The 19,375-nt window shown below is 31.5% G+C and overlaps 1 protein-coding gene across 1 annotated transcript in view; it reads left to right on the top strand.

The window, feature by feature from the left end:
• LOC145314866 (U-scoloptoxin(01)-Cw1a-like) overlaps positions 1-19,375 on the top strand; it is a 136,234-nt gene that overhangs the window by 88,612 nt on the left and 28,247 nt on the right. The window contains exon 3 of the mRNA XM_080154946.1: positions 6,476-6,582. Coding sequence (XP_080011072.1) covers positions 6,476-6,582 — 107 coding nt within the window. The remainder of the gene's footprint in view (positions 1-6,475; positions 6,583-19,375) is intronic.

The raw sequence follows: 19,375 nt of genomic DNA on the forward strand, positions 1-19,375 counted from the left end.
TAAAAAACATCCACAATCGTGCAGCTTTAGTATCAAAAGAAGGACCAAACGAACAATAACTCTTGAAGAGTGTCAGAACTTAATAAGTAGAACATCAATTTGCAAGTCTAAACTAAATTGTACATAAACTTGTTGCATAATTGAGTAAAAACAGGATACAGTTAAACAACATACTTTCATCTTAAGGATATGATTATAGAGAAGACTTGCCCATAATAATGTACCGTGTTATCCTGGAATTCTTTATTTGTACTTTTATTTTGATTAAAATTTGCTTAATTTTCAAAACATCATGTCTTTCTTAAAATTGCGCACATGTAACATGCAATCAATTCATTCCTATTGTCTGAAAAAATGTAATTTTCTACCGGGATAGAGAAAAATTATCTGTAACAAATTATCTGGTTTCCTATTTCACTTAGATTAACTTTTCAATGTCCTTATATAGAAGTAGCATGATGTATAGCTGTGTGTCTGTCTGTCTGTACCAATATGGTTTTTCTTTAAAATATATGTAACTTCTCTTTAGTACTGGTAAGGTATATAATTATTTTGGGGGTGGGTACCACGACAGTCCTAAGGGCAATTGTATACCGGGTATATAAATTTAGTATTCATTATCCCATCCAATATTGTTTAATTTAACTTTACATAATTTTTTTTCTGAAGTGGTATCATTGTAGTTTTAACCCCCCTCCCCCTCTTTTAATCGAATTTATTTTAGGGATCTAAAGGGATAAGACAATGGACGATAAATTGATGTACACACATATTAAATTATGATAAACATAATTACCAATCTGTAGATAAAAGTTTTCGGTCCTTACATAAAACAACCAATCAAAATTTCAAACAATTGTAGGTAATTATCATCATAGGTAGAGTAAAATATTGTCATTAAGGTGACAAATTGTATTAAGTTTACACATATCCATATTCAAATCTTCGTCTGCCTTGTTTAGTAAATATTTATCGAATGATTAACCCATCCTGATCATTATACATTGATCAATTATATACAAGTGGTTTAAATGACTCTAGCTTTTTGTAACATATCATTAAATATAAATTATTTGCAATTTACCTCAAACTGTTTATGGATCATATCCAACCATTTAAGACAAAAATCTAAATGCTATTTTGGTTAGGTTTTGTTAAGACAGGGTTTGGTACCCGCAGAGTTTGAGCTTAAATTTTGAATAATTGGGGGGTGGGGGGGATTGGGTAGCCCATAGAGCCATATCAGGGAAAATACGAAATTATTCATTTTTATAAACAATAGCTGATCAATTAGTAATGATTTTGTACGTCTTTTGTATCCTAATTTTATTTTATGTATATTTAGTAAAACAATAAGTAGTGTCTTAAAAGTTATTGGAAAAGTTAGATCATCGCAAAGGCACATTTCCACCAACCAACCCTATGATTTTACGACCTTAAAATGTAGTTAGTTATTTTTTGTCTTTATTTATGCCGTGGTTTGGCTTTAGGGAAGACTAATTTCAAAATTAGTTATTATTTTCTTTGAGCTACATTTTGATATTTTTGAATGGTGTAAATATAATGTGCAAATTATTCTTTCTGTAGCTGCCATATCTCTCCAAGATTTTAATGTGGTACAATTAAATATTTATATGTTTAGGCCCAGACTTTTCATGATTGTATAGAATAAAATAAAATAACAAAGTCATTTTCTACTTACATCCACCCTTACTCAGGGGTAAAAAAAAGTTTAGATGTTATTTTTGATATCTGATTATATAAGTAAGGTTTTTGTCTTGTGCTTAAGATTTCTATAACTACTGAACCGATTAAGTTATCTATTTAGGGAATCTTTAAATAGGTCCTAGAATGGTTTCAGGCAATTTTTTTTATTTAAGTCTAAGAATTGTTTAAGGATTTTTTGGCCTTCCCTACCCCATCGAATACAGAGTGCAACTGCTAGTTCAATATTGGGCCGCAAGAATCTATGGATAAAAACAGTTTTAAACCACCCCAGGACCTATATAAAGATGCCATAAAAAAGAAAACTCATTAGGTTCAGTAGTTATTGAAATCTTAAGCTTCAGGCTTCAGACAAAAAAACCTTACTACTTTATATAATAGGATGAATCAATATATAATTATCTATTAGAAATATTTCTAATTTAAAGATTCATTATACTGAAATTATCTAACTTTAAAACTATAAGTACATCTTTATTCCTGTATAAAGAAAAATGCGCATGGTCTCACAAACAAAATAAAATACTTCCTTCTTCGCTTTTGCAGACTTTTACCTTATATTTTGTGTCTTCCCATATTATTATTTTTTCATTCCACACACAGTAAACAAAAGTTAGAAGTAGAAATCCTATTATGTTAAATAATGTTTTGTTGTTTGTCAGTTAATATATAAAAAACCACTGAACCAATTGATTTCTTGGGAAGCTTAACATAGGTCATTGGATAGTTTTAGGCTATTTTAATTCTAAGATTAAATTCTTTGGTTGTTTTTAGGACGTGTTCTACCCCCTCCCTTTTTTTTATTCTTTAGATTATTTAGACTTGAAAATAAGAGTCTATTTTTAACTAGCTTCTCCTTCCTTAGCAAATAGTGAAAGAGGTAAAGAATATAGCCTTAAAACATCCCAAGACATTTCTATAGCTTCATTCAAAGGCACAACTCAATTACAACAAATTTCACTTTTTCTTGCAGGATATATTTTTTATATCCATAATTTTTCCACTGTACATCATTTCTTAACTTTTTGTTTATATGGCTAGTCTGATTTTATATTCTTTTATGTACTTGTTTGTTTGTCAGTTACCATACCCTAAAATTTGCTCAAAACTAATGGTGTTTTTACAATTGCAAAATAAAAAAATTCATAACTTTTTGCTTTTTATTTTCTGATATAAAGGGGGAGTATAATGGTAGATATATTCCCCCAAAGTTTGCCAATGCAATGTATAGTAGATATAATCCCCCAAAGTTTGCCAATGTAATGGTAGATATAATCCCCCCAAGTTTGCCAATGTAATGGTAGATATAATCCCTCAAAGTTTGCTAATGTAATGGTAGATATAATCCCCCAAAGTTTGCCAATGTAATGGTAGATATAATCCCTCAAAGTTTGCTAATGTAATGGTAGATATAATCCTCCAAAGTTTGCCAATGTAATGGTAGATATAATCCTTTAAAGTTTGCCTATGTAATGGTAGATATAATCCCTCAAAGTTTGCCAAAGTAATGGTAGATATAATCCTTTAAAGTTTGCCTATGTAATGGTAGATATAATCCCCCAAAGTTTGCCAATGTAATGGTAAATATAATCCTTCAAAGTTTGCTATATATTGATATGATTAACTTTGCTACAAATTAAATTTAGTTGCTGTGAATAAACACTAAAATTAGTCTAAGTCTATACATGGTCTTTGTACTTATAGGCCTTAACAAGCAAAGTCTGATTTTCAAGCGAAGCTACTCTTAAATCTTTTTATGTTGTACTCTTCAGCTTTTCTAGAAATTCATCATTTCTAACAATCCAAATATTTAGTAAAAATAGATTACTTATATAAAAATATTCTATTCTAAAAAGAGCTAAAAAATTAACCAATTGAAAGATGAAAAAAAGTATTGCTTTGTCTGAAGTATTATATTTGATATATTTGTAAGAAAAATCGGTGTTTTTACATTGTGAATTATATGTATATACTAAAAGCACAGCTACTTTTTAACTAGGATTTTCTATAGGTTTGTCGAGATAATGCATTGTATCTGTCCTATTGATTGTTGCAGTGCTAGGATATCTATCTGTCTGAACCGATATGACTCTCATTTGAATTAAAGCTTCTTATAGATACTCTAAAGGTTTTCATGTAAGGGCAACTCCAACCTCTCCAAGAGAAATCGTCCCTAAAAACTATCCTCTCCCCTTAAAAAGTATATTATAGAGAGATGTTTCAAAATACCTTAAAACTTGGCTCTTATTTTTTCGTGTAGAATTACTAAAACCCCCTGTAACATATGTTTTGGCAGCATATATTGATTCTTAAATCAATTAGAGCCCGAACACGATTTCCAATTCCAGAGACATCAATTCTTAATGGTTTAGCTGCTACAAAATTAATATTTCATACATGGCAAAGAAATTTAGTTGTATTTCTTTATTTAACTAGCGTCTAAGCCCCTAGTTGAATGAGTAAGTGGTTAGTCGATCCTCCACTCTAGATTTTAAAAGGAAATGGAAAAAAATCGGGTTTTTTTCAGTGATTATGTTTCTTGGGAGGGTGAAGGAACCCTCTCCTAAAATAGATATAAATTATTCCTTGAACCTATAAAAGCTTAAACCTGTGAAGGAAAACCATATCGATCCAGCGGTTAGCAAGAATTTAAAGTACACATAGACAGACATTCAATTACTTTATTATAAGGATAAATAAGAAGTGTAGCTATTCTTTGACTAGCCCCTTTTCGTCTGTCCGTCTATCATTTATACCATCCTAACTTTTCTATGTGTAGATTTCCATAATAAACATAAAATACTAATCAATTCTTTGCTAATTTGATGATATTTACTTACATGACTTCAAATAAGGTAATTTGCTCAAAGTATACTTATAAATCCCAATAAATCATTTATTATGAACACTAAATGCTTCTACTGCTAAGTATAAATTATTTCTTCCCATACCAGACACAATGGAAATTTCTATCCTTCGTAATTACTTTTTGCTAGATTTAATTTCTTATTATATCACTGTATATATTTTAAAAAACAAAGGTTTAAACAGGGATTTAAAGGGATAAGACGATGGCCGATGAAACAATGTACATCCCTAATGATGATGCACAAAATTACCCCTTCTGTAGACTAAAATTAGAGGTTGAATTGTTTAGACTCATAACTTACTTAACTAACTTAATCAAAATTCAACATTAGTTGGTAAGCCAACGAAAGGGAAAACATAATTATAAAACTTTGGGGACTAGTGTAATGAACAGCCTCATGTCCCCACCCTCCCTGGGTTTAAACATGTCCTAAAACCAAATAAAAGTAGCATTATAGACAGTAAAACATTTGATTGTTTAACCTTTTTCTTTAAGTCGGGAGAAGTATTAAAAGTAGTTATTATTGATATCTTAATGACCTGGCGTTCTAAACGCTAATTTGTCAAGAGAATAATACACCTAAAGTAAAAATAGCTCAAACATTTAACTGTAATGTAAGAACACTATCTCATTCTTTGCTGATACAGCTTATAAATCACAATTTATAAGTAAGAAGAAATTGATATAGGGCTGGTGAAAGTCAGGAAGGGAGGGGACATTGAGCAGTTTATTACACTAGTCTCCAAAGATTTATGATAATGTTTTTTAATCCGGCTGAAAAACTTTAGGTACTTTTTAAAAAAATTTTTGATAGGTTGGTGCATGAAGTTAATGTCAAAACGTTTTAACTACTTTTAATCTAAAGTTTGGTTATTTTGTGCATCATCATTGGTGATGTACATTAATCGGCAAATATCTTATCCCTTTAGATCCCTGTGTGAAAGTAGGGGGTGTAGAATTTAAAGCAATTGTTTTGTGTACATGTCGTTTTCAAAGGGTGATCGATTGCCTGATTTTACTATTATATAACAAATACTAGCGGATTCGCCCCTAACCTTTAGGTATAATTACATCTTTTATTACCTGGAGAGCCCCCACTCCACCACTATTTTAAATAATTAAAAGGCGTTGGGATTTTTTGTTTTTGGGGAGGGTTGTGTCCCACCCCCCCCCCAAGAAAGTAGCCTAAAACCACCACAGGACCAGTAAGTATTTTCCCTAAAGAGTAGAATCCGATCGGTTCAGTGGTTACCGAGATCTTAAGGGACAGACGGACATACATCATTCTACTTTGTATTATAGATAAGATGATTGTCTATCTGTCTGTAAATTTGTCTCTTTTTTTGGTCTGTGTTTTTGTCATTACTGTGTGTATACTGTATACTGTATGTATATCTGTCTGTCCTTCTGTCTGTACATCTGTCTGTCCTTCTGTCTGTACTTCTGTCTGTCCTTCTGTCTGTCCTTCTGTCTGTACATCTGTCTGTCCTTCTGTCTGTCCTTCTGTCTGTACTTCTGTCTATCCTTCTGTCTGTACTTCTGTCTGTCCTTCTGTCTGTACTTCTGTCTGTCCTTCTGTTTGTCCTTCTGTTTGTCCTTCTGTCTGTCCTTCTGTCTATCCTCCTGTCTGTACTTCTGTCTGTCCTTCTGTCTGTACATCTGTCTGTCCTTCTGTCTGTACATCTGTTTGTCCTTCTGTTTGTCCTTCTGTCTATCCTTCTGTCTGTACTTCTGTCTGTCCTTCTTTCTGTACATCTGTCTGTCACTCTGAAATATTAACTGTTCTAATATTTGTAATTATATCAACATGAAATAACTTTTCAAAAATCGCAAAAATAGAAATATGATGTAATTTTTTAACAGTTTTGTATTCTATTTTAGGTATATTATTACTGTACCATGGTTATAACGTGGCCTACAGTCAGACCCGACCCAGAAATTTTAGTCCAGATGCTCTTCCAGAGACAAGCTTTAGTTGTCAGGATAAGGTAAGAAATTAATTATTCAATATTTACATTGAATCGCTGGAAATTGTCATTTGTGACGTCATAAAAATACGTTTTAAAAGGAGGAATGATACAATAAGTGGGGGAAAAAACCCATGAAAAAGAGATGGATAATAGATGTATTTTATGACGTCACACATGACACTTTCCAAAGATTTTTTTTTACATTATTTCATTTACTCATTACGGTTGGGGAGGGGGGGGGGGGGGTGAAGATGTGTGTTGAACGTCCCCCCCCCCCTTCTCCGGTTTTTCTCTTAATCTTTGTGTGTGAAAAATAGAGGGCTGTAATTGAATAACTTACAAAGTATTGGTATTACACACAACTGTTTGATGAAACTTTTTTTAATATCTCCACCCTGAAGGGTTCAGGATGCCAGCAAACCTGGCAGGGTCATACTGGTAAAGAGAAAAGTATATTTTTAATTAAGTTTGGAATTAAATAAAGCATTTTATGTGGCCAAACTACTAAAATATCCTTAATTAGTACAAAACAATATGAAATTAAATCCTGCTGGTTCTACATATTTTTCTCCAATTTTTTTAATCAATATTTTTTGGCTTCGCCAAAATAAAACTATAAAAATCTTCTAATATTATAAAAAAATATCTTTAAATTTATTAATATATTTTATTTAGAGATCCTTTAAATTTTTAAACACTTAAATTTATTTAATCTCTGATGTATCCCTGTAATGAAACTAGGATCTAGGGGGTCAAAAGTGTCATGGCTGTATTTATGTAATGATCATTTCTTCCACTATATAAATATAGGATTAATGGGACCTATGTATGTAAACATTGGGAGGGGGATTTGGATTCAAAGAAAAATATTGGCTCTTTATATGCTTACTTATATCTCACTTTCTTATAGTCAGATTTCAAATATTAAAGACTTTTTTCAAACTTAACTTATATGTCATGTTCAGTGATTTATTTACAAAAAAATGTCGAGTATTGACACCCCAATGGTGCACGCTTATGTGTAACGTATCTAAAATGCTGTTAGCCTTTTATTGCTGCGCTACTTATCAGGGAGGGAGGGAGGGGGGGGGACATTGGTCTTTTTATTACACTAGTCCCTAAAGTTTTATAATGATATTTTCATATTCGTTGGCTAAACAACTTCGGGGACTTTCATTTTCATTTTGATTTTCATAAAGTTGAATGTCAAACTACATTCAATCTACAGAAGGGGAATTTTTTTGTATCATCATTGGGGATATACATCAATCTAACTGCCATTGTCGTATGCATTTAGATACCTGGCCACTTATGAACATAATTGTTCATGTCTACCTAAACCTAATCCCTATTCGCATTTTTTCGGGGATCTAAAGGGATAAGACAATTGCCGATAAATTCATATAAATCCCCTATGATGACACAAAAAATTACCCATTCTGCATATAACAATTAGTAGTTGAAACGTTTGGTCACTGTACTTAATGAATCAATCAAAATCTAATGCAAGTCCCCAAAGTTGTTAAGCCAACGAATAAGAAAACACTATAAAACTTTTTAGTCTAGTGTAATAAACATCCCAATGTCCCCTTCCTCCCTGGTTTGTATCTGTATAGCGATAACTTATTGCATACAATAGCCATCGCATCTTATTTATTTAGCATACTAGTATCAGTTTTTAAATAGTTTTTTTTTTTTAATTTTTTATAGGAATGCTATGGCATTTGATAAAGTTTAAGGAAGAATAAGTTTAAAATAACTCAATTAAGACTCATTTATTATGCTTGCAATTTTAATAAAATAGAGTTTTAGTTTTTTTAGTCCCTTTTAAAGGAATTTAAGCATTTAATCTCCCACCCCAAATTCTTAAAAACACAAAACCCCATTAAATAATATTGAGAGATAAAATTCATCAAATTGTCCATACTTAGCGAACATACACACTCATACAATTGATTACTTCCAGCCATACAAATATTACAAATGTTTAGTCTCAGATTGATAATTGGAAAAAGATAATAATGCAGTTTTCTTTTATTGTCCTCTCCCTTTCCCCCTGAAGTTAACTCACATATGCACATAATAATATTATGAATCAAGAATAAGGAAGAGAGAGGACAAACACGATAAACACCTGGGATAAACCAATAGGACAATGGACGAAAAATATATCTTTGTCTACATATCTTTAGCAGATTTATTTTTTGGGTACATCATCTTTATTAAATTGTATTCGAATTTTTCTATTACCTATGGTTTTTAGACAAAAATTCATTATTTTCTTATCTTACTTGTGCCTTCACCCGTAGCATCTAGAGGCTCTGTATTAGAAGGACGATAACGAAGGCAGAAAATAGAATAAAACCAACCCCTTAACCTACATGAAGCTTGTCTTAAATGAGAACCTAATTGGTTCCAACTTTAGAGGTTAGCAGTTTTTAACAGACAATTAAAAATACCTTTCTACTTAATGTAATAGGATTCCATAAAGGCATGCCAATATGGCTGTAATTATCCTATTATATAATGCAGTAATATTTTTTTTGTTTTATTGTAGCCCAAGATTTTGTTAACTACTGAACTGATTGAGTGCCTTATTTATGGAAACTTTACATAGCTCCAAGATCCTAGTTATACAATTTCAAAATTAAAGTTTAAATTTTACTGTGACTGTAGTAGTTTTTTCTCGGGTGCAAAATCCCTGTTCTAAATCCAATTTTTTTTTTATCCGATTTGTAACTCCCTATTTTCCTGACAAACACTTGAAACACTACCACACAACACAAGCAAAGGATATAAAGGTCAACACAATAATAAGCATGATCCATTATATAGTTACCAAGGATATAGGGGATGGGTAAATAAAAGAAAAAGGAAGATTATGTAACTAAAATCTTGGATGGGCAAACTGACAAAGTTAGTTATGGAGCAGATGCTCTTGCTCAATGGTCATAAAAAGAAAAAGAAAGAAAGAGAGTATGTGTGAAAATTAAACAATAAAAAATCATGAACCATTTCCAAAAAATCAATACACAAGATGACCGACAGACAGTTAGACCGAGTAAGTCATATAAAGAATGCTCTTTTCGGTAGACTATTTTAAATAGCAGTCGAGAAAAGTATATTTTCTCCTCCGAGTTACGGATAAACGGACAGACAACATGAATTTTAGATCAGCTTTAACAAAAATTATAATTGTACATATATCATTTGTTTTCTTATTTATCTATCCTTTTCTCTCTGATAGTCTTTAAACAGAAGAACATAGATGGACATAGGATAAACATTGTATAATTTGAATATTAAAAGGTTTGTCGTATCCGTTTGCCACGAAGAGGGGTAAAATCAGTTGTTAAATCTATGAAACCTTCAGACAAAGGTTGATAAATTAAAAGGCGAAAGGGGGCTAAATATAAACTAGACTGTTTTATATTCGGAAATGTTTATGAAAAAGGCTACAAACAAATTTTCAAACTCTAACTCTTTTAGGAGCTAATAGAGACACGAACACCCACCCACACTTCGCCCCTAACGTAATCCTAGCGCCCCAGGATAATGGTGATTAAATAAGTAAGAAATGGAAAATAATGGCAATCTTGTGGTTTAAAAGTTCATTCATTATATAGGTACTTAAACAAAATATACAACTCCTAATATTTGTTCATATTATTTAATTAGAAATATAATTTAATTATAGGTCTCTATGACTGGGTTAATTTTAGGATTCTAAAGGGTTTTATGGACATTTTTGTGCATGAACAAAAAATTAAAAAGTCCATACAAGTTTATTATGTAGTGAAAGGGTTATCCTTATACTAAAGTAACAGGATGTCTGTGTGTGTATCTGTGTGTCTGTACCGAAGGATCTCGCTAACCGCTGAACCAATCGGATTCTCTTTAACAGGGTAGCTTCTCATAAGTCCCGGGAAGGTTTATAACTAATTTGGGGGAGGGTACCACCACCCTCCCAAGAGAAATGACAAAAAAAATAAATAAAAAATTAAATTTAGGGGAGACTTCAACGTCAAATAAGGTGGTATCGTACATAAAAAATTAACTTTAACAAACAACAACATTTAAAGTGCCACTAGAGGCCTCTAGGGGCGTAGCCGCTAGTGCATTAAAATAAAGGATAAGGGAATAGGTACAAATTGGGAAAAAACAAATAAAAATTACAAAAAAAAATTTGGAGAGAGGGTCATTAGAGTATTAATATTATTATTCTTTAGCTCAAAAACATTAGGTACTTTTACTGAATTTTTAGGTTTTGGTTCCAAACTAATAGTGGAAAAACTTTTAATCAATGATTTTGAATTACAAAGGGGCTAATTTTGTTTCTCGTATTCATTCGAATCCGGTGGATAGGAACCGATTCTCATCCATACGAAAAAACTATGTCTAGCATCGTATTATATCCAGCTTTCTACGAATATAAAAATGTACAATCATAAGATTAAAACCAGTTTTTTAGCCCGTGCCTTCGGCACCTCGGAGCTAAAAAACTGGTTTTAATCTTATAATTGTAAATTCTATATCCGCGGAAAGCAGTTTATAATACGATGAAAGAAATAACTATTCCCATCCTTGGGGATGTATATCAATTTATCGTCCATCGTCTTACCACTTAAGATCTCTGAGTATACCAAGAGCAAAACCTTTACCAAAATTTGTCAAAAATGAAAATTAAAAAAATTAACATTGCCTTTTTTGCTGATTGTAAAACACAATATAAATATTTAAGGATGCATTTTATATTGAGGGTTCTTTGAAAAAAAGCTTCTGACGACGTTTTTTCTTACGGTAATTGAGTGTCGAAAAGTCGTACTGGTTGATTTACAAGATTTATACAGCTGATTTTAAATGTCTTGGCTTCAGTTCAAAACGCAGACTTTTGAACAAAATTTTAAACATCCGGCTGCAGACAGATGTTTGTTGCTACGGCTGAGGTTTCAAAATTACTAAGTATTTTGCAAATGCAATTAAATTTGCGGCTGCGGCTGTAAAATGTGAAAACTTGTACAGTAAAAGCCAAAGCTATTTAGTATTTATAGTACAATTAAACTGACCAATGATAATTACAATACACAGACTAAATTACCAATAGCAAGCCAGTAGACATTTTAATTGACCAATGGTAGGCCAGTATAACGCTATTTTTTAAAGGCACTATAATAAAAACTTCTCTTTGGTAATTTATTCGTGTCTGCCTCAAAAGCATATTTGGATATTTTTATTATTATTGGTTCATGCTGTATAAATCTCTATATAATTTTTGTAGGCCAAAAAATATTTCAATTGTTTTGCGCATCAGTCATTTTTCCATTTCAGTTTTGACCATAGCTGAGTGTATTTTTAGGCAGAGCTTTTTACATATTATATATGCATAGTGTAATTGATGAGTTTTTAAATTTTAAGAATTCATTTGAATTTATATTGAAATTGGCTATTTTAGTTTTTAATTTAAAGAAGAAATACATCTATAAACATAATATGTTGTTTTAGCCCCCCCTCCCCCCCTTAGAAATAAATTGAAAAAAAGGAAGATTCTTTTTCCTATGCCTAACACTGCGGGGCTTCACAGTATGCAATATATCTTAACCTAACCTGACCCTAAATATTTTTAAAAACAAAGGGGCATGGGCAGTATCAGTGCTCAACAAGATACTTTCTATGAAAGCACCTACAATTTAATGTTTTTCCATTGACTTTTCCCTAACATATTTAAGAACATAAAGCTTAAAGGTGTAATATGAATAATCTAAAATGCAAATTTGTTGGGTTTAAGAAATGTATACACATACAAAGGCTAAATGGAATATATTAAATGTGTTTGTTTCTTGCATAATACCCTCCACCTTCCCACCTATTCATAATATGCATATTGTTAGGTTTATATACAACTACATATGTAGCCTTATATAATATGTATTATCGGCTACTTCCCTAGCATCTAGAGGTTTCGTATTTGAAGTAAAACGATGGAAAACAAGGATGACAACATCCATAAAAGCGAAGCACTGAAACGGTAGGACAAACGGACATGAACACTTATATAGTGTCAGAACTGAATAATCAGAATATATAAGTATAAGAGTCGAAGCAAAATTGTAAGTGAATTTGTTGAAAAACTGCTTTATACAGGATAATGTTTATGGACATACTTACATATTTAGGACTTGATTATAGAGTTGCTTCGCTTATAACATTATACTTTGTTGTCCCAGGAATCAGTATACCAAAAATCAGATCAATCGGATTATTAGATCACATAAAAATTTGTTGTTAAAAAAGTAAAAAAAACAACATGTTTAAATTGAACGTACGGACATTTTGGTAATGATTATAGAGTTGCTACGCTTTCTAAATAGTACCTAACTACTAAAGGAATCACCATGCAAAATTTGAAATTGATAGGACAATTCTAACATGCCTAAATTAACGAAAAGAGCTATCCGTTACGGACGGACGGACGGACCGACCCTAATTATAGAAAAGCTTCGCTTTTAAAAACGGCCTAAAACCATATCAATACTAGAATAAAAACAAAATGAAATAGCCTAAAACCAACCCAGGACATACGTGAAGCTTCCCTAAAATAGAAAACTCAATCACTTTCGTAGTTATTGAAATCTTAACTACAGGATAAAACTATACGAACAAACGAAAATGTACTACAAAACTTTCCCCATTGTAAAATCAGGCTCAGTGGAGCCGCTTTCAAGTTAGGACTTTATATTATGCTATATCGTTATTGGCATCATCATTTAAGAATTCAAGTTTAGCGTCAAAATAGGTAATTGAAAATGGAGAGACACTGACAAAGTCTTTACATACAGAGTAGCTGCGTTTAATGAATAACAAATTGCCAAATATTGTGATTAAGTAACTTTTTAACACAGTCACCAGGAATCAAAAAGGATAAGACCACGGAAAATAAATTGATGTAAATTCACAATGATGATAAACAAAATTTACCCTCCTGTAGAAAAGTTTAGATTTTATAAAAGTATAAAAAGGTTTCTAAGGATGTTAAAACTTTGGGTACCAGTATAATCAACAGTCTAATGTCTGCTACCTCCCTGACAGACAACAACCCATAATTTCCTCCGGATATTTCTTCCCCCCAGAATTTTCTTGTGTGAATAAAGGTGTGGTCCCTTAAGGATGACAAAATTCCCCCCATCCCATTTTCAATGATATCAAAGACATGGATATTTGCTGATAAAATAATCAATAAACTATTAAACACTGGGGAGGGAGGGGACATTGGACTGTAAATTATACTATACTTTTATTGAATCTATTGGTTGGTTCAATATATTTGTAGTGTCATAACTTTTTAACCAATAATTATGAAACCTGATAAATGCAGGGGTCAACAAAGTTATCTAAATGGCTAAACTTAAATTTGATGCAATTCCATCATAAATTGCTTAAAATGAATTGACTTACATTTTGTATGTAATATTGAAGATATCCAAAAAGTTTATAATCATCATGTTTATGTTGACGAACAGTCTTAATTTAGTTAATTTAAGTACCATTTACTTATCCCTGTAAGCAGGATCTCTGTTTGGTTTTTAGAAAGCTTATACAAATCCTTGAAAAAAATTGTAAGTCTGAAAAATGTCGCTTGGATCAAATCCAGTAAAATCTAACAAGAATTCAAATATACAAAGAAAGGAAACTGAAGCTTTAAGAATATATATTAACAAAGGATTCTGAAATGATGGGGTTAGTTATTTTTAAGATTAAGTTATTTGGCAATTTGTATTATACAAAAGATATATGAAAATTGTTAGAACTTGCGTACAATTTCGTGCAATCAAAATCTATGTTTATCTACTAAATCGATATATAACTACTTAGATGTTGCATAAGATTTTCATATAATCTTATAAAATGAAACTTCCAGCTGGCTAAAATAACGATACATTCACCCCCCTTTTACACCATCTACTGGGCAAACGATCTGACCAATAAATGAGGTCCATATTAACAACCTAATTTGAAGACAAATTTTCCCCTGTCAATATATCATTATCCACGTATTCTATGTCCATTATTTGCTATAATGGGAATATTTAAATTTATAGTGAAATACCGTCCGCTAAACAATAAAAACAGACAAGCAGAAAATTTAAAAGCTGCGCAGCAATAACAAAATAAACAAAATATTTTTTCCTGGGTTACACAGAGTGTTGTGTTAGAAATATAAAGGGATAAGAGAATTACCGATAAATTGATGATACACAAAATTACCCCTTCCGTAGATTACAATTAGTGTTTGAAACCAACAAGTAAAAATTCAATTATAGTCCCCAAAGTTGTTAAGCAAACAAATAAGAACACGTTATAATAAAACGTTGGAGACTAGTGTAATAAACAGTCCAATGTCCCCTCCCTCCCTGGGGTGGTTTACTTATAGGTGCGCCACTTGTGTATATTTGTGGGATTTTTCTTTTGTCTTGGCAAATTTCTGCTACTTAAATACAAATTTCATACAGGCAACTAAAAATTAATATTTTACCAATTTACTTTGTGGGGATAGTACAATGACAGAAAATGATCTCACCTAAAAAGCAAAATTTTGCCTTTGAAAAATATCTGTAAATAATAAGGCTCTTTATTTTCTTTATTCACAACAATTACAATACGCAAATTTACTATTACTTATTTATCACTTGAATTACAATTTGCGGCTGCGCCCCTAGAATCTAGGGGCTCTGTTATAAGGTCCTAAAACCATTCAGGGAACTTTGTGAAGCATAAAAGAGAGAACTCAATCAGTTTATTAGTTATTGAAATATTAATCTTCAGACATATAAACCTTACTACTTTACATAATAGCCTAATAGGATAGCATAAAAACATATAACGATTAATAAAATATCTACATAGATTTTATAATTATTCAAAAGAAATCATTATAAAAAACTATTTAATTAATCTATTTAACTATTTCCTCGGCGTTATCCTCTTAGAAAATTTATTTTCAATTTTTTTCAATTTTGTACCCCCCCCCCCCCCCTCCCGACTACCGACGAACAACTATTTTAGGTTAGGTTAGGTTTTAGGCTAGGGAGCCGAGCGCTGCGGCTAGGCAGGCAAGGGGGCCGAGCGCTGCGGCTAGGCAGGCTAGGGAGCCGAGCGCTGCGGCCAGAGTTCATAGTTCGCTGTCGGGGGGGGGGGGGGGGGGGGGGTACTCAAATTTTCAATATTGAAAAAAAAATTTCTAAGAGGATAATACCATTTCCTCCTTCTAAACTGAATATGAAAAAGAGCAATTAAGCGTTGAATTTTACAATTATTTTATAATTTAGAAACCAAGGACTTAGAAACTTACGGGCCTATTAAATTAGTTATGTAAAATCAACTATATCCTTTAACATAAAGCAGTAAGATTTTTTTGTCTGTAGCTAAAGATCTCAAAACATGTTATTGCTCGTATGAATTGGTTGTTCTTTTCAGTGAAACTTTATAAATGTTTTATGGTGGTTTTAGACTATTTTCCTGACCTCCCCCACCTTTCCCTAGAGGCTAGGGGAGAAGCAACTTGTATGAATTAAAATAAAATAATTTAAAAATACTAAAGATTGATGATTGAAAACTGTCTTACACGATTTGGATGCTCTCTCTTGTATAAAAAAGATTGACACGACCCAAATCTCTCCAATCCGGTTCCGTAAACTGAAAATGCAAAGTATCACACAAGAATTACAGTCAAAGTTTTATTTGTATTGAACTGTTCCATTTATAAAACTAAAACTCTAGGAACCGAATCTGTTCGACCCTAGTAACCTTTTTACTCTCTCCATCTGTAGTATGGCTTATGAAAAACCCAATAATATGATAAAGAATTTAGTTTACTCATAATTCTTACTAAATGTAGCGCCCCTACCATATTAATTCGAAGGGATAGGCTAAAAAATAGCTCAAAACAATACCAAAATACAAAAATAAAATAGCCTAAAACCATCCAAACCATTTGAAGCTTTTTTAAAATAAAGAACTCAATTGGTTCAGAAGTTCTTGAAATCTTAAGCCTAAGACAACTACTATTTTATATAACAGGATAAATAAGGTAGAAAAATAAATGTATATTTAAATGAAAAATATACAGCCTCCCTTTTATATAACAAATACTTTCATACACTAAATTCTTTCATCTATTTAACTTTTATCTTATCCAGGGAAAATACAATGGACGATAATTTCATGTTCACCCTTCAATTATGATAAACATTATTTACCCTTTCTTTAGATTAAAATTATGGGTATTTGGATTTTAAATCTTTATATAAAAATAACGGGATGGTTGTCTGTGTGTATCGTGGGATCTTGCTAACCGCTGACCCGATATGGTTCTCCTTTACAATGTAATACTTTTCTATAATAAAACAAACCTAGAAGGGGCTCTAATTGTTTAAATTATGGCTGAAGCCACGGATTACCCCATGTGCATTACGCGTCTACAGGGTGTTTGGATTTAGAATATATGGATATAAACCCCGAACCACTTCATTATGCAATCTACATTTTCCTGGATATTTTGTCTACGGTAGTCCATAAGTGTACAGCTTTACAGTACATTGTTTCTATTTGTTAAAGCAACACGTATGATAAAAGAAAAAGATTCTTTTTAAAGTAAAATGCTTATATTTCAATCAAAATCTATATTTTTTTATTTTTTACCGATCTACATCATTATGCAAATCAAAAGAAAATCAATGAGAAAACGTTTGTTTTGCACTTTTCTCTAATTTTAAAAAATGATTCTGATAAAATAGCAATATTTTAAGGGATTTATGCATTAATTATAATGAAAAACAGTTTAAGGTAGATTTTAATGATTTTTCTAAATAAGAAATAATTGAAAAAAAGAAATTCTATCCTTATCACTTTAGAGGACAGCTGCTGACCCCCAGTCTTATGGATGAAGCTAAATACATGTTAAAGATAAAAATTACCCTGAAAAGTATACAAAAATGTTTTTTATTGTGTTGAAAAATCCATTTTAAAATCTTGATTTTGAGGATGATGGCCTTTAAGATGCTCTTACTGGTGGTGAAGGTAAGCTAAATGTTATCTAAGTACATGACCATTACAACAACTTGTCTATTAACCTATGTACCATTTTTTGTAGTCATAGCAGCCTCCAGTGGAGCCTCTCGACATGAAATATAACCATTATCTAAAAACTACATTATTTACTTTATGAATTTTAGTAATTAAAATTGCAATTTTTTTCTTTTTTAATATTGCTTGGCTGGAGGCTGCTATGACTACAAAAATTGGACCATAGTTCAGTATATATGTTTTCTTCAAGGGCATGCACTTTGATAACATTTAGCTCACCATCACCACCAGTAAGAGCATCTTAAAGGCCATCATCCTCAAAATCAAGATTTTAAAATGGATTTTTTTAACACATCAAAAAACATTTTTTTTATACTTTTCAGGCAAATTTATATTTTTTACATGTATTTAGCTTCATCCATAAGACCGGGGGTCGGCAGCTGTCCTCTAAAGTGATAGGGATAGAATTTCTTTTTTTCAATTATTTCTTATTTAGAAAAATCAATAAAATCTACCTTAAACTGTTTTTTATTATAATTAATGCATAAATCCCTTAAAAAATTGTTATTTTATCAGAATTATTTTTTAAAAGTGGAGAAAAGGGCAAAACAAACGTTTTCTCATTGATTTTCTTTTGATTTGCATAATGAAGTGGATCGGTAAAAAATACAAAAATATAGATTTTGATTGAAATATAAGCATTTTACTTTAAACAGAATCTTTTTCTTTTATCATACGTGTTGCTTTAACAAATAGAAACAATGTACTGTAAAGCTGTACACTTATGGTCTACCGTAAACAAAATATCCAGGAAAATGTAGATTGCATAATGAAGTGGTTCAGGGTTTATTAACAGAGGAAACATGTCGTCAATCAGGTTGCTAACTTGGACATCATTTTTTGTAATATTAATAATAATATGTTTTGGTAATTTAATCAGAAACAGCATAAAGTGGCAACAAAAATATGACGTCATACAATGAAGTTGACCATTAAGAGTCCAGTATACACTGTAATTGACCAATAATAAAATTTATACGGGCCTCTCATTGGTTATTTTATCTTATGACGTCATTTTTTTGTGCCACTTGCGCTGTCCCGACGCTTCTCATAGGTTCCTGGATGATTTTAGGCTATTCAATGTTATATCTAAGTCTCTATTTGGTTTTTTGGTTATTTTAATACTTTACAAATTTTCGAATACAGTCTCAAGTTAAAGATCTCGGAAAAACTACTGGTCGGAATTGATTGTAGTTTGCTTTGTCTGGTTTTAGGCTATTTTCCTCACCTCCTTACTTCTTCTTTAAAGGCTAAGGTAAAAGCCACATGTAGTTATAAAGAGACAAGAATTATCATGTTTTGGAAAAAAATTAAGATTTTTGACGAAATTTCTTAAAATAAGTTTAATGGTTGTATATTTTGTTAAAGCACCCTGCACTTTTTCTAAGTATAGCCAGCAAAGTCATGCTCAAATTAGTGAAATTATTTCCTTAACTTAATTTCTATACGGAAGTGGGTTGCTAAGTCAAATAAATAGGGATCTTAAGGGATAAGACAATAGGCGATAAATTTATATACATTCTCAATGATTATATTTACAAAATTACCTTTTCTATAGATTAAATTATTGGTTGAAAGGCTTAGATTTTACTTATTGGAACCAACAAATTAAAGTTGAACCAACGAGTGAGAAAATGAATAAGAAAATGTTTTCATAAAACTGTCAAATGTC

This window comes from Acartia tonsa, chromosome 3, assembly GCF_053477335.1.
Source record: "Acartia tonsa isolate MP-2025a chromosome 3, ASM5347733v1, whole genome shotgun sequence".
Classification (NCBI taxonomy): Eukaryota; Metazoa; Arthropoda; class Copepoda; order Calanoida; family Acartiidae; genus Acartia; species Acartia tonsa.